At 46.1% G+C, this 14513-nt stretch overlaps 2 protein-coding genes across 3 annotated transcripts; one reads left to right on the top strand and one right to left on the bottom strand.

Moving 5' to 3' along the window:
* Window positions 1-233: 233 nt before the first annotated feature.
* ZMYND12 (zinc finger MYND-type containing 12) lies at window positions 234-10832 on the bottom strand. Of its 2 annotated transcripts, XM_083513221.1 has the most exons (8): window positions 10599-10740; window positions 5287-5428; window positions 4816-4987; window positions 4063-4232; window positions 3721-3843; window positions 3304-3424; window positions 2370-2515; window positions 234-848 (listed from the first exon to the last, which is right to left on the bottom strand). In XM_083513221.1, the coding sequence occupies exons 1-8, from the start codon at window positions 10712-10714 to the stop codon at window positions 729-731; spliced, it is 1110 nt and encodes a 369-aa protein (XP_083369347.1). In that variant the 5' UTR covers window positions 10715-10740; the 3' UTR covers window positions 234-728. The 2 variants fall into 2 exon arrangements, with proteins under 2 accessions (XP_083369347.1, XP_083369348.1); XM_083513222.1 differs by lacking the exon at window positions 5287-5428 and having other exon boundaries at window positions 10599-10832.
* Window positions 10833-10957: 125 nt separating this feature from the next.
* On the top strand, window positions 10958-14401 carry PPCS (phosphopantothenoylcysteine synthetase; the record flags this gene model as incomplete). Its single annotated transcript, XM_083513266.1, has 3 exons — window positions 10958-11474; window positions 12074-12177; window positions 13854-14401. 3 exons carry the CDS (start codon window positions 10958-10960, stop codon window positions 14169-14171), a joined length of 939 nt encoding a protein of 312 aa, XP_083369392.1. The 3' UTR covers window positions 14172-14401.
* Between the last annotated feature and the right edge of the window lie 112 nt (window positions 14402-14513).

Raw genomic sequence — 14513 nt, forward strand, 5'->3', positions numbered from 1 at the left:
GGAATTCTCAGCGAGCTGCTATAATAAATCTGGAACATCATTCCCTCCCACAGCAAGCGCATGCGGGTCTCGTTCCTCCCTACATCCTGTTGCTCCTGGGCTACCCAGAGCAATCATGGCATAGCATATTGCCTGAGCTTGGGCTCTGGAGTTTGCCTTGCTCTAGCCAAACCATGCCCCATATAGACATGGTGCAACTGTACGTTCATATGCACAGAGGTTTTTTTTAAAAAAAAAAACACACCAATGTGGTGGTTAATTTTCACAGCTTTAAATTTTGTGCAGCTGGGTGATTTGGGACAGCAGTGAGGGCAGAGAGCCCTCTAGATACAGTTAAATGCCATGCTTTGCTTTCAGCCTCAGCAGCTCACCTTTGGAGGGTGTGTGTGTGAGTTTTTATCTTCCATTTGGCTGAGGAATCTGAAGCAACTGGCTCTGCAAAGGATGTCTGGGTCCTGCCTGCTCTCTGCCCAAGGCATATTTATCATCGTCTGGATTTTGTTACTCAGCTGGTGGGGGGCTCAGATGGGATGATAAGTGGCCTCTGGCAATTGGAAAGAAATGGACTGGAGGTTCATCTGCTCCTCTCCAGGTTGAAGAATATAATCTACAGATATATCGAAGAAGTGCCAATTTAATTAAAATGAAGTAGAAACAGGAAAGGATGATTAGCGACTGGCATCTAATGTTCATCTGGGAAGCCAGGCCTGAGGGTGGCAGTGGTGGGTCTATTTTGCATAGATTGGTTTGGATTTCAACAATTTAACCAATTGGTGAAGTGATTCACTTGGTTCATACTTGGGCAGCTTCTTCATAACTTGCAGAAGTTTCATCACAAGTTCATGAGCCTGAGAATGACAAGCAAGAGGAAGAGAAGGAATGAAGGAAAGAACATGCAACATTATTCCTTAGCAATTGTTAAAAAGGATACTTTCTTTTAAATGCCTGATTCCTATTAGCCCTGCCCTGGCTCCAGTTAACATAATATTCCTTTCCTCACACAATCTCTGTTGTTGGATGATCATTAATTGCTTCTTTAAATAGGTAAGCTGGGCATGCAACAAAATGTTGCATCACAAAGCACTCCTGTCTGTTTCTCCAGCAATGCCCCTGGGAACCACATTGTGTCATAATGTAACATCATTCCCATTGGGCCACTTGGGGGAAGAAGAAGGGAGGGAACTCTGCTGCTGTTTCAAGTGGCAATGGGTAGTTTAGCGAAGTATGTTCATTAAAGAAAAGGAAGCAGGCAAAAGGCCTTGTTGGAGCAGATCAATTCAGCATCCCATTTCTCACAGCAGTTATCAAAATGCCTACAAGAAGCCCCCAAGTAAGACCCTCTCCTGCTCATGACTCCATACAACTGACACTCAGAGGCATATTGCTTCCACCACTGGAGGAAGAACATAGCCATTGATACACTGTGGCCAGTAGCCACCAATAGCCTTATCCTCCATGGATTTGTCTAGCTCTCTCTCAAAGCCATCCAAGTTGTTGGCCATCGCTAGTTCTTATAGGGGCATTTTCCATTGTGTGAAGAACTAATTTCTTTGTCTTGAATCTTCCAATATTCAGCTTCATTAGATGTCTCAAGTTCTAGTGTTATGGGACAGGGAGAAAACATCTCTCAAACCACACAAATGCCTCATTTTATACTCTCTCCTTTTTTCCACAATGAAAAGCCCTTTCCTCAGGAGCAACTCTGCCAGCCCTTGGATCATTTCATTTCCTCTTTTAGGTCCCTCTTCCAGGTCTATAATGTCATGTTTGAGGTGTGGCACTGAGAAACAACCTTCTAAGTGTGGTCTCCCCATCTATTCGTACAAAGGTCACTACAATACTGGCAGTTCTATTTTCAATTCCTTTCCCAATGATGTCCAACAAGGCATTTCTGTAGCCTCCTCTGAACATATTAAGCGCTGGGGGGGAAACCACACACACACACCCCAAAAATTAATCAGCTCCGAGTATCATTCTACGTTGGGCACCACATCTGCATCTTTAATTTGTCAAGAGGATAAGTTTCAGAAGAAATATTTGATCCAAAACTAGGAAAGAGCAGACCATGCTGCACTAGGTGGGCAAATAATCTGACATGGTATAAACTCTAGGTTTCAAGGGACCAAGCACAAACTGGTCAGGGGGCAGCAACAACTCAAGCAGCTGGGTCTAGCCCCCATTTTAATTTCCCATGCTGCACTCTGTTCGGAATGCTGGGCCAGAGCGAGGGGGGGGGGACTACACAAAGACCAGAGCAAACATTGCTGGCAGGCCCTGTCAGGATGCAATTGCTTAGGGATGCCGGGTGATGACACTGATCTGGGATATGTGGTGTATTTCAACCCAAACAGACAGCATTGTCAACTTGCCTTTGGCACATCCAGGATCAAGTAATGAAACATGGCCAGGGTATGGAGGATCTTGGCTATTTGAGCCAGCTGAGGTCGCGGAGACTGCTCTCGGATCTCTAAGATGGCGCTCAGCATCTGTTTTGCTTCAGCTCGCTGCTTTGCATCTGTAAGGGAGAAAGGGAACTCCATGAAGGAGGATCTACTGCAGTCAAGAGAGCACGGTCCATCTCTGGGCCTGGCTGGCCTGGCTGACCTGTTTAGGCAAGAGCCTTACCAAACCGAGCTGAAGGGGACCTTTCTCTTTTTAGCACAATGGATCGGGCTGTTATCTCATCCACCCCTTGTAGGCAAAGTTTCCATGCACCTGTCAAGACCGCTTACTTGCCAATCATTAGGACATCAGGTGACTTTTGAAAAGCCCCGTTTTGTACACTGCTTTGAGAAGGTTTTGCAGGGCATTACCAACTGCTGGTTGACGGTGCCTGCAAACACTGTTTTGGCTGAGCTCAGTCTTCACCTGCCCTCTGTGCCTGATGTCGTATACGATGGTGTCATATATGACACCAGGTGCAGGGCAGGTGAGTGTGACATGGCCAAAATATCCATGTGAGCCTGGAGAGCCTAAAAAGCCCCGTGGGATGAAGGCTCCTCACCCCTGACCTAAGAGAAAACAAAATACAGATATGTGGCAAAAAGAGGTGCCTCATATGGTTGACTGAATCTGCACCCACTTGTGGATGTTATAATAGCTCAGAAAAGGAACGGGGAGGAATATTATTTCTTTTTCAGAAGATGTAGCCATGTGCCACAGTTAGCAGGCTCAGAAGAGGCATCTCTCTGCCCTGCCCCCACCTAACTCTCTGGCAGGAGGAGGGAAGCAGCCTGAATTTTAAACCACCCCATTTTCTTTGAATGGGGAGAAGCGGAAGCCATCTGAAAGAGCAGAAGTTACCAAGGACTTCTTCTGTAGTCTCCTCTTCTTCCGCAAGCATATCAAGTTCTGCCGGAGTCATAAGCGTGTGGTACTGGAGGCCGATGAAGTGGCTGAAATGGTGGTGCCAAATATTGGTCACCTGATGAGAAGAGGGCTCATTAAGCAAGGAAGAAAAGGGTGTGGTGATCTCTGTCCCCTTAACGTCCACTGTATGTTGGGGCCACCTTTGAACATTTCCTGGAACTGATCCAGAATATAGCTGCTATATCCCACCACTTCCACTACCAACAATGCACAGCTGGCTGTGTGTGTGCGCGAGGCACACTTGAGAAAAATAACACTTTTCCATGGGGATATGACAGATGGAACCTGAGATGAGGCTGCCGCGTTCAGCATCACCTCTACTTCCAACCCAGCCGTCTCAAGCCGACTGACCTCAGTGTACAGGGAATCGGCAATGTCCATTCTGTTCTGACGGAAGAAGACATTGGCCATGTGGAAGTATCCCCCCGAGGCGGCCATGTGGTTCGTTCCAAAGGCACAAGAGGAAAAGTAAATCTGAAATGGGATAAATGTATTTATTTATTTCAGCTATCGGTACACCACTGAAATCGCCAAAGTTTCTAAGGGCTCTACAATAAGATTATTAAAAACATACAGTGGATGAAATCAACTAAAATTATTTTTTTAAAAAAAACCAACCACCAACAGAAGCAGCTTTGTGTAGCCATTTGGGGGGGCCACATAGGTCCACCTTGCACTTTAGCAGAGGCTTACGTCATTAGCCAGGTGGTACAAAGAGTCCTCAAAGTTCCCTTTGGCAGCGTGAAGGAGGCCTAGGTTGCGATGAAAGTCAGACTGAATGGCGTTGCTGCAGTGGGAATTCTTGAGGATAATCCACTGGGCTTGTGAGAGGTACTCCTCTGCTTGGATAAGGTGCCCGAGGCCTGGCAGGAAGGAGAGAAGCCAAGAAAGATTCAGCAATCTGTAGTGGTCTGTGTCTGTAGTGCAAACAGTATCCTGATCAAGATCTCGGAAAACCCTGAGACATCTTGAGAGAGCACCCCAGAGCCTGTGAACTGAGCAGGACTTGCCTGGTAAGCAAGGCAGAGAGCTTAAAAGCTCTTCCTGCACCAGGAAAAAAGAGCTTTTGCTGATGCGAAAAAGAGCTTTTAAGATCTGCACCTTGTCTGCATTTAATTTGTGCAATTTCAACCAGGAGGCCTTCAACTGTGCATGATTGATGCCGCACAACTTATACATGTGCAAGTTGTGATCATACTGTATATATCTGCTCTCTGCATTGCTTTGGGGGGCAAAGCCCACTCAGCGCAGGCAACAGAAAGGTAAGGATGCTCACGTGGGAGTGGTTCCAAGGGGGCAGTTTGAGTATACACGTTTTAGCATATACACCCCATCCCCAAAACGTAATCCCTGCGCAAGACACGATTATGTTTTTAAAAAAGAGACCATTGTCCCTATCTAGAAACTGACACAGAACTACTTCAGCACAGCTCCAGCCAAACTCACCCAGACCTGCCTCAGCTAAAATGAGGTACGCTGGCACCAGTTCCACAGCATTTGAACTGTGTACGCTGATGCTGAACTTCAGCGAATGCAACGCAGCTGGAATGGCATCTTCGTGTTTGCCTTCAAGAAGAAACTTCTGAGCGACTGCCTGGGTCAACTCGGCCAGGAATTTCTGTGGACAAGCATGGATTGTCTCAGGTATATGTACATGCCACTCTCAGGTACATGTACATGTACACGTACACACACACACACACAGAGAGAGAGCTTTTATTGTTGTTGTTTATTTCTGATGAGTAGTTTTGGTACTTGCGGTGTTCTAGCCACCAGTTTGCTTCGGGGCCTATTCTGACCTATAAAACCTGACACATCTCAGGACCCCAACACCTCAAGGATCACCTCTCCCCATATGAACTGAATGGGACCCTGCTGTCCATCCGTGAACCTCCCGGACCTGGACCACTCCCTTACCTCTCTTCTTAACTTCTGCTCTCGCCCATGCTTCCTTTCTTCCTCCGAATTGTAAAAAGGTAACGTTGTACGCAAAGGGATGAGAAGTTGACATATTTTCTCATGGATGCTGACCCAATCGGCACTCTGGTGTTCTACATCGCTGAGAAAAGATGAGAGACATGGCTATTAGCAGCACAAATTGTGATGCGTGCATGAATTATAATATTAGGTAATTTATATAGTGCTTCCTGCCAAAATAGGCTTTAAGCAGTTTACTAGTATAAAAAAACAACTGTTTATTCATTTTATTTATTTTAAATTAATGGTATTGATAGTCTGCTTAATTGCAAAAACCTGTAAGCAGTGTACATAAAATATTCTCTTAAAATTATCACTAAAACTCAGTTAAACACAAGCCTGTCATTAAAGTTGATTCATAAGTGCTACATGACTCCTAGAAAACTCTCATATAAAAATTAATCTGCATCCCTATGGTGTTGGAGGGGATGTACAGAAATTGGATAAACTTCCACCTATGGTAGGGATGTACTAGAGTGCAATAATTTTAGGCAGCAGCATTCAGAGAAATTGCTAAGATGCTAAACTGCCACATTATCCCAACTTCTCAGCTACCACTCTTATCTATATTTGTCAAGAGTAACAAAAAGCGCATCTTCTATAGTGGCTAGAATGACAATCACACAATTTTGGAAAAATTTAGACAGGGCCAATCTTACCACCTGGTACACTAAAGTGTCGGATATTACCCTATTTGAAAAAATAAACAAATTCTTTATTGTTCTGGTGTATATCCTGCATCTCTTTACATAACACTCAAGGTAGCTTCAGTTCCTTGGAGAAAAGGTGGGATATAAATTAATAAATAATATAATGGGGGGACAACGACAACAATCAGAGATAGAAAGAACAAAAAATAGTGACCAGTTTAAAGCATCCCAATCAGTGGCAGAGAGAATTTTTGCTTGCTTTTTATTTAATATATTTGTATTTATTTCTTACATTTATACTGCACCTTTTTTCCAACCAGGAATTCAAGGTGGTCTCCCTACCCTCATTTAATCCCCACAACAACCCTGTGGAGGAGTGGGGATTTGAGCACTGGTCTCTCTGGCACTCTAACCACTACACCACACAGTCTCTCTATATCAACTATATATATGCTTTCGTAGATTTTCACGGGTACACCAAAACCTGCAACTATATATATATCTATATATCTATTTGCTTTCGTAGATTTTCACGGGTACAGGAATGCAGGTTTTGGTGTCTTCGGGTGTCTTCCCGTGTAAGAGTTGGGGTGTCTAGGCGACGTTTCGACGAGGTCTCACTCGTCATCTTCAGGCTGGTGCTTTCGGCTTCTTGTTACTGGAACAGAGCAGGATCTCAGTGTTTGAGTTCCTATAAATACTGTTGAGGGGGTGTGGTGTATAGCCTCCAACGTTCTGGGCAGAGAGGAAGTTCCCAGGTTAGTGTGCCTTTTCTTCTTTTGTTCTTTAATTACTTGAGGGATATCTTGAGTGATTTCTTGAGTGATATTCTGAGTACCACTTAGGTGGGTCATTAAGTGTGGATTAGTTGCTAAAGCTTTCGTGTCTTGACCTCTTGAGCTTGTGAAGAGTTTTTCTGAGAAGATGGCTGTACTGCACTTAGTTGTGCTCTGGCTTGGCTTCGTGTATAGCGGCGAGCTGTGGTTTTGTGCCCTGTGCCAGCCAGATCTGTGTAGGGATTGCAGGGGGGTGCAGCATCCGGAGGTGCCACTATGGTTTGGCTACTGGATGGTGTCTGTAATTTATCTGTGGAGAGGGTCTGGGTTTGGGTCTGGTGTGGTTGATTGGTGATGGCGTTCTGTGTGCCTCTGGTTCTGGTGTCGGTTTTTGTGGGGAGGGCTAATTTCCAGATGTCTGGCAGGCGGGACGTGTCGTCACGCTTGTTCATGTTGTGAGGGTGTTTCTCTATCTCGATGGCTTCCATGATTATTCTCTTGTGGTGATGTTCCATGTTAAAGAGCAATTTGGAATCTGCAAAATTAATTTCGTGTCCTGTTTCTTTCATGTGTTGGAAAAGCGAGGAAGTTTTTTCTTCTTTTTTGACGGCATTCTTGTGTTCTGCGATACGTGCATTTATTCGTCTGTTTGTTTGTCCAATGTACGTGGCTGGGCAGACTTTGCAGGGTATTTCATAGACCCCTTGGTTTTCCAACTGGATTTTATCTTTGGGGTTTCTGAGGATATTGGCTATTTTTTGGTTGGTGCAAAAGGCTGTTTTGATATTGTGTTTATGGAGGATTTTGCTAATTTTATCTGTAGTGCCCTTGATATAAGGAAGGAGGGCCATGCCATTGTTTTCTTCTGTGTCTTGGTTTTTTTGGGGTGTTTCTTTTTGGATTAGCTTCGTAACCCTGTTTTGCTGGTATCCATTGGCGATTAATACATTTGAGAGATTCTGTAACTCAGTTGTCAAGTGGTCTTTGTCAGCCAGGCGTTTGGTTCTGGAGATGAGAGTCTTGGCTACGGAGTTTATTTGTGCAGGGTGGTGGTGTGATTGTGCATGTAAGTAGCGGTTGGTGTGTGTTTTTTTCCGGTAGATAGTGTGTCCTAGGGAGCCATCAGGTTTTTTGTAGATTAGGACGTCAAGGAAGGGAAGTTGGTTGTTGGCTTCTATTTCCATAGTGAATTGTATTTTGGGGTGTAGGCTGTTGAGATGTGTGAGGAACTCTACAAAATCTCGCTAAATTTCTCGCTAAGCAACTTCAACCCTATGCAGAATCCATCGCTTCACACGTTACTAACTCCTTCCAGTTCATAGAAACAATAAAGAAGCAAAACCTACATCCCGATGACCTACTTGTGAGCTTCGATGTTGTATCTCTCTTCACACAAGTGCCCATTAATGAAGCCTTGACAGCCATTCAAAACAAATACAATCCCCCCGAATACATCCTGGACCTGACCAACCACTGCCTAACCAACACGTACTTCATCCACAATGGACAAAGATACAAACAGATAGAAGGAGCACCTATGGGATCACCCCTCTCACCGGTCATCGCAAATTTGTACATGGAACACTTTGAAACCAATGCTTTAGACAAGTCAGAACACAAACCCAAACTTTGGCTCAGATATGTTGACGACACCTTTGTAATTTAGCCACACGGGAAAGAAAAACTAGATAGCTTCCTCACACATCTCAACAGCCTACACCCCAAAATACAATTCACTATGGAAATAGAAGCCAACAACCAACTTCCCTTCCTTGACGTCCTAATCTACAAAAAACCTGATGGCTCCCTAGGACACACTATCTACCGGAAAAAAACACACACCAACCGCTACTTACATGCACAATCACACCACCACCCTGCACAAATAAACTCCGTAGCCAAGACTCTCATCTCCAGAACCAAACGCCTGGCTGACAAAGACCACTTGACAACTGAGTTACAGAATCTCTCAAATGTATTAATCGCCAATGGATACCAGCAAAACAGGGTTACGAAGCTAATCCAAAAAGAAACACCCCAAAAAAACCAAGACACAGAAGAAAACAATGGCATGGCCCTCCTTCCTTATATCAAGGGCACTACAGATAAAATTAGCAAAATCCTCCATAAACACAATATCAAAACAGCCTTTTGCACCAACCAAAAAATAGCCAATATCCTCAGAAACCCCAAAGATAAAATCCAGTTGGAAAACCAAGGGGTCTATGAAATACCCTGCAAAGTCTGCCCAGCCACGTACATTGGACAAACAAACAGACGAATAAATGCACGTATCGCAGAACACAAGAATGCCGTCAAAAAAGAAGAAAAAACTTCCTCGCTTTTCCAACACATGAAAGAAACAGGACACGAAATTAATTTTGCAGATTCCAAATTGCTCTTTAACATGGAACATCACCACAAGAGAATAATCATGGAAGCCATCGAGATAGAGAAACACCCTCACAACATGAACAAGCGTGACGACACGTCCCGCCTGCCAGACATCTGGAAATTAGCCCTCCCCACAAAAACCGACACCAGAACCAGAGGCACACAGAACGCCATCACCAATCAACCACACCAGACCCAAACCCAGACCCTCTCCACAGATAAATTACAGACACCATCCAGTAGCCAAACCATAGTGGCACCTCCGGATGCTGCACCCCCCTGCAATCCCTACACAGATCTGGCTGGCACAGGGCACAAAACCACAGCTCGCCCCTATACACGAAGCCAAGCCAGAGCACAACTAAGTGCAGTACAGCCATCTTCTCAGAAAAACTCTTCACAAGCTCAAGAGGTCAAGACACGAAAGCTTTAGCAACTAATCCACACTTAATGACCCACCTAAGTGGTACTCAGAATATCACTCAAGAAATCACTCAAGATATCCCTCAAGTAATTAAAGAACAAAAGAAGAAAAGGCACACTAACCTGGGAACTTCCTCTCTGCCCAGAACGTTGGAGGCTATACACCACACCCCCTCAACAGTATTTATAGGAACTCAAACACTGAGATCCTGCTCTGTTCCAGTAACAAGAAGCCGAAAGCACCAGCCTGAAGATGACGAGTGAGACCTCGTCGAAACGTCGCCTAGACACCCCAACTCTTACACGGGAAGACACCCGAAGACACCAAAACCTGCATATATCTATTTATCTATATATAATCTCAAGGAACAGAAATAATAACAGTGTGCATATATATAGTAAAACTGACAGTTTTATCCATATTTGGGTTTTATCATGCTTACAGTTTCCTTATTATCAACAAATATTTTATATTCTTTGTAAACCACTTGGAGGTTTTTTCTTTCTTTCCTTAAGTGATACATAAATCTTGTTAAAAAAATAAAACAAATAAAATATAGACAAAAAGCTTGCTCTGCTTATGGATCCATCCCCGTCATTCAAAATTGATTAAAGGGGTTGCTGGATAGACCTTTAAAAAGCCACACATCACCAGACCTAGCCCTTCCTTATTCCTGTCGGACTGGGACCTGGGAGAGACCAGGGTTCGCATCGCCGCTTGGTCGCCTTCAAGCTCACCTAGGCGACCCCTCAGCCTATAACCTACCTCACAGGATTGTCGTGGGGGATTAAAAAAAGAGGGTGGGGAGAACCATGTACGCCACCTTGAGAAAAAGGTGGCATGTAAATGCAAAATAAAGAACTAAATAAATAAGCCCACAGGAGGCGACTGCCCCTGAGGACGCCGCTCCATAGCATCTCCCCAGCTTCACCCTACGAATGCCTGCCTGCTTGCCGTGCCTACGGGCATAGGTGGGGGCAGGGAAGTAGGGAGCGCAGCCCTGCTCACCAGTAGTAGGTGACAGCGCAGGATCCGCAGCGCAGCGTGGCCGGCCCGCGGCACAGTTCGCAGAAGAGCTTCTGCCCGCGAGGCAACGCGAGCGGCACCAGCTGCTGCGTCTGCATCGCTCCGACGCATCGGTTGCTAGGGGAGCCGTCGCTAAGGCGGCGGGCCGGACTTCCGACACGCTCCTTCTGCTTCCGGCACAACCAACCAATCCTGAAGCCTCAAGGAGCGCCCATAGAGAAGGGGCGGCTAGAGCGACACACGCAGCATGAACGCACCTCTCCCGGAAGCGGAAGTAGCGCAAACAGAAGCAGCTGCAACGCTCGCGGAGCCAGAGCAGCTCCTTCTCTGCCGACGCCGCCATGGCCGAGCAGGTGCCTCCGGTGTCTCCCGTGGAGGTCGAGGCGGAGCGATGCGTGCGGGCGTGGGCAGAGGTGCAGCGGGCGCGGGGCCGTCGCGTGGCGCTGGTGACGTCGGGCGGGACGCAGGTCCCGCTGGAGGCGCGAGCGGTCCGCTTCCTGGAGAACTTCAGCAGCGGGCGGCGCGGGGCGGCCTCGGCCGAGAGGCTGGTGCGCGCCGGCTACGGCGTCTGCTTCCTCTACCGCACACGGTCGGCTTTTCCCTGGGCGCGCGCCCTGCCGCTCAGCGGGCCCGCGCTCCTGGACGTTCTGCGCGTGCACGATGGTGACGACAGCGGCGGCGCAGGTGGGCAGCGCGTCCTGGTCGACTGCAGCGGCAGCGCGCTACCGGACCTCGTGCCCGCGCTGCTGGCCTACCACCGCGCCAAGGAGGAGGGCGCCCTCCTGGTCCTCGAATTCACCGGCCTGGTGGAGTACCTGGCGCTCCTGCGCGCTGCCGCCCGGGCCCTCGCACCGCTCGGTAAGCGGAGGTGGTGGGAGGTCGGAGGAAAGGAGGGCGTGGTGCCCGCGCCTGCTCGTCCACCTTAGTATTGCCGGCAGCAGTTTTCTCCTGGGTTCCAAGTGTGAGCCTTGGAGTTCCAGCCAGCAATGCTATGGTCGTTTTCTGCGGGTCAGGATCTGGAGCATGTTTGTTGGGTGGTGCTTTCCACTGGGTAATATGGATCCAGGTTTGTGTATTGAAGCTTGCAGCTGTGGAGCCCAGTCCTGAGCACATTTGCTCTGTTGTAGGACTGCTGATTCAGTGGGGTTTACACTCAAGTAAGCGTGCTCAGGACTGCAGTCTAGAACAATCATAAATTTGAATTAAAACAGACTAAGATAATAAGTTTAAATACATTCTGCCTCCCCCATGGCCGCTTTTATGATTTAGGGATTTTTTACATTTACTTTTTTAAAATTTTCTATTAACATTAACACTCTGGAAACTAAATAAATTCAAAATAACTTAAAACCTTCCAGTCTAAAATTTTGCACATTCATGTGGAAATTGTTGTGGAGGTCTTTCAACTAGCACCACTTATGGTACCAATTTTTCTCACTTGCTTAATCCTCAACCAGGTTCCAGTGCCATGTTTTACTTGGCAGCAGCTGTGTCTGATTTCTACATCCCAGCTTCAGAGATGCCTGAGCATAAGATCCAGTCTACTGATGGACCTCTACAGGTGAGGTCAGCAGGTACTGTAATTTTGTTCCTGGAGACTTGTGGTCCATTAAGGTGTAGTGGCTTTTCTTCAATTAAGCACTCCAGTTGTGATGTATAAGATTACTTTTATGTTGTCAGAGCCACAGGGGCTGCTTGGGAATCCACAAAAGTAGTGGCTAAAGGCCTGTAAATTTGACAGGCCTATATAGAGGCATTCCTTTGCCTTTGCTTTCCGCATGCATAGAAATAAAATAATATTTTCAGAGGGGAAGCATGCCTGCATTATCAGAGATGGATGCCTGATTCAGCAAGAATTCAGTGTCTATGTCAAACTGGTCCTAAGCTTAGTTTTCCCCTGCACAAACACTCACAGATTTTCCTAACAGTATTTCTTCACATGTAAGCTACTTAACAACATATACTTCAATATATTTGGCTACAGAGGCCTGTAGCCAAGCACCAGAATCCTGGATTGTAGTACAAGATTGTTACTTTGCTCCACTTTTTGATATTCCCCCTCTAGAAGCACTCATCAGCTTTTCCTCTGTTGCCCTGGGATGGATCTCTTACTTGGAAACTGGGGTGGACAGGGCAGTCTAGGCCCTGTTACTAGATCTGCTTGTGTGTCTGTCTGTCTGTACTGTACATGTGTTCATGGAATGATCACACTGGGACAAATGAGAAAACACAAATAAATACCAAACCCAAGGAACACCAATGTTTGTTTTCACAGAATAGCAGGCGGGAAGAAAACTGACTTTGTGGCCAGAACCACCAGTGCAGTTATAGAGTATTAGAAGGTGGTTAGTCCAATACATGGCAAACCTACCTTGCTTGGATCATAATCAAGTTAGTTGCTCTTAGTGCAAGAGAAGCTAAAGGCAAGGAGCTTAGTTTATAGGGAGGTTTGGGGATGTGTGTTTGGAAACTCAGCAAAGTCCATGTGTAAACAACAAGAGTTGCAGCTCCAGTGATAGCTGTAGGTGTGCAAGATACCCAATGCTTGAAATGTGGAAATAAGGGAGAGGGTTGCAACACAGTTATATCCTCTGTCAAACAATGAGTAGGTAGAAATGGTTCACTGATTTTTAAATTAGGACTGCTTATAAAGGCTGGGTTATTTGTTGTTCTCTCTGTGCTAACCCATCCCTTTCCCAAGCTCAGGCTATCACTGCATCAAGAGCATGTGTGCGTTAGGGCTTGGCGATATCAGTTTTTCAACTTCGTGGTGTATCACCAGCTAAACATTGCGTTTTGGCTATATACTGCAAAGTTGAAAAAATGAGCTGCATTGGCTCTGCCTGCAAGTGCCTCCAGTGATCGTTGCTAGCAGAAGGACTCAGGAGCCGTGGCTGTTTCACCAGCAATGTACTGCTGAGTGAAACCGACTTTGCGGTCTGCTCCTCATACTGGTCCTGGGTGATATATCGCCCAGGCCTAGTGTGTGTGCATTATGCTGAACTTCTTTCTTAAGAACATAGAAGAGCACTGCTGGATCAAGTCACAGGGCCATTTAGTCCAGCATCCTATATCACAGTGGGCAACTGGCTGCCTGTAGAAAACTGTCAAGTAGGAGTTGAGCACAAGAGCACTCCCCTCCTGTGGTTTACATCAACTGGCATGCAGAATCATTACTGTCTCCAGCCGTGGCCATCTCCTCTGTGAATTTGTCTAATACTCCTTTCCTTGTTGCAGATCACAATGAAGATGGTGCCAAAGATGTTATCCCCTCTGGTTAAGGAATGGGCTCCAGAGGCGTTTGTGATCTCATTCAAGCTGGAAACAAACCCTTCCATCCTGATTGACAAAGCAAAGCAGGCATTGGAGAAATACCGCCACCAGGTGGTGGTTGCCAACGTGCTGGACTCCCGGAGAACCTCCGTGATTGTGGTCACCAAGGACTTGGAGACTCAGTTGTCGCTTTCTGATGACGAAGTGGCCCAAGGCATGGAAATAGAAGAGAAGATTGTCAGCTATCTTGAGTCCCAGCACAGGGCTTTTATGGAGAAATGACTTCTCCTGAGTAAAAGTGACTTCTTTGATTCCTCAGAACAGAATAGACAAATGGTTAAGAGGTGAACCGAAGATGTTTTTATTAATGCTAAATCGTGTCAAAACTTTACTACAATGGTGTATAGGATCAAAAGGGTGAAATTCTGACATAATTTTGGCTATTTTTGCACAACACACGTTTGCTGCTTGTTAGAAATATATACCATACAAATCTAAACATTCCTAAGTCACGGCTTTTCTGAGTGTACCATCCCTATCTCCTGTTTTGTTTAGCCTTGTGTGATCAAACCTCAGGGAATGTTTGCATACTCTCTCCTTGCAAGCAAGGTTAGATGGCTACAC

This window comes from Podarcis liolepis (assembly GCF_965112155.1).
Source record: "Podarcis liolepis genome assembly, chromosome: 7".
Classification (NCBI taxonomy): domain Eukaryota; kingdom Metazoa; phylum Chordata; class Lepidosauria; order Squamata; family Lacertidae; genus Podarcis; species Podarcis liolepis.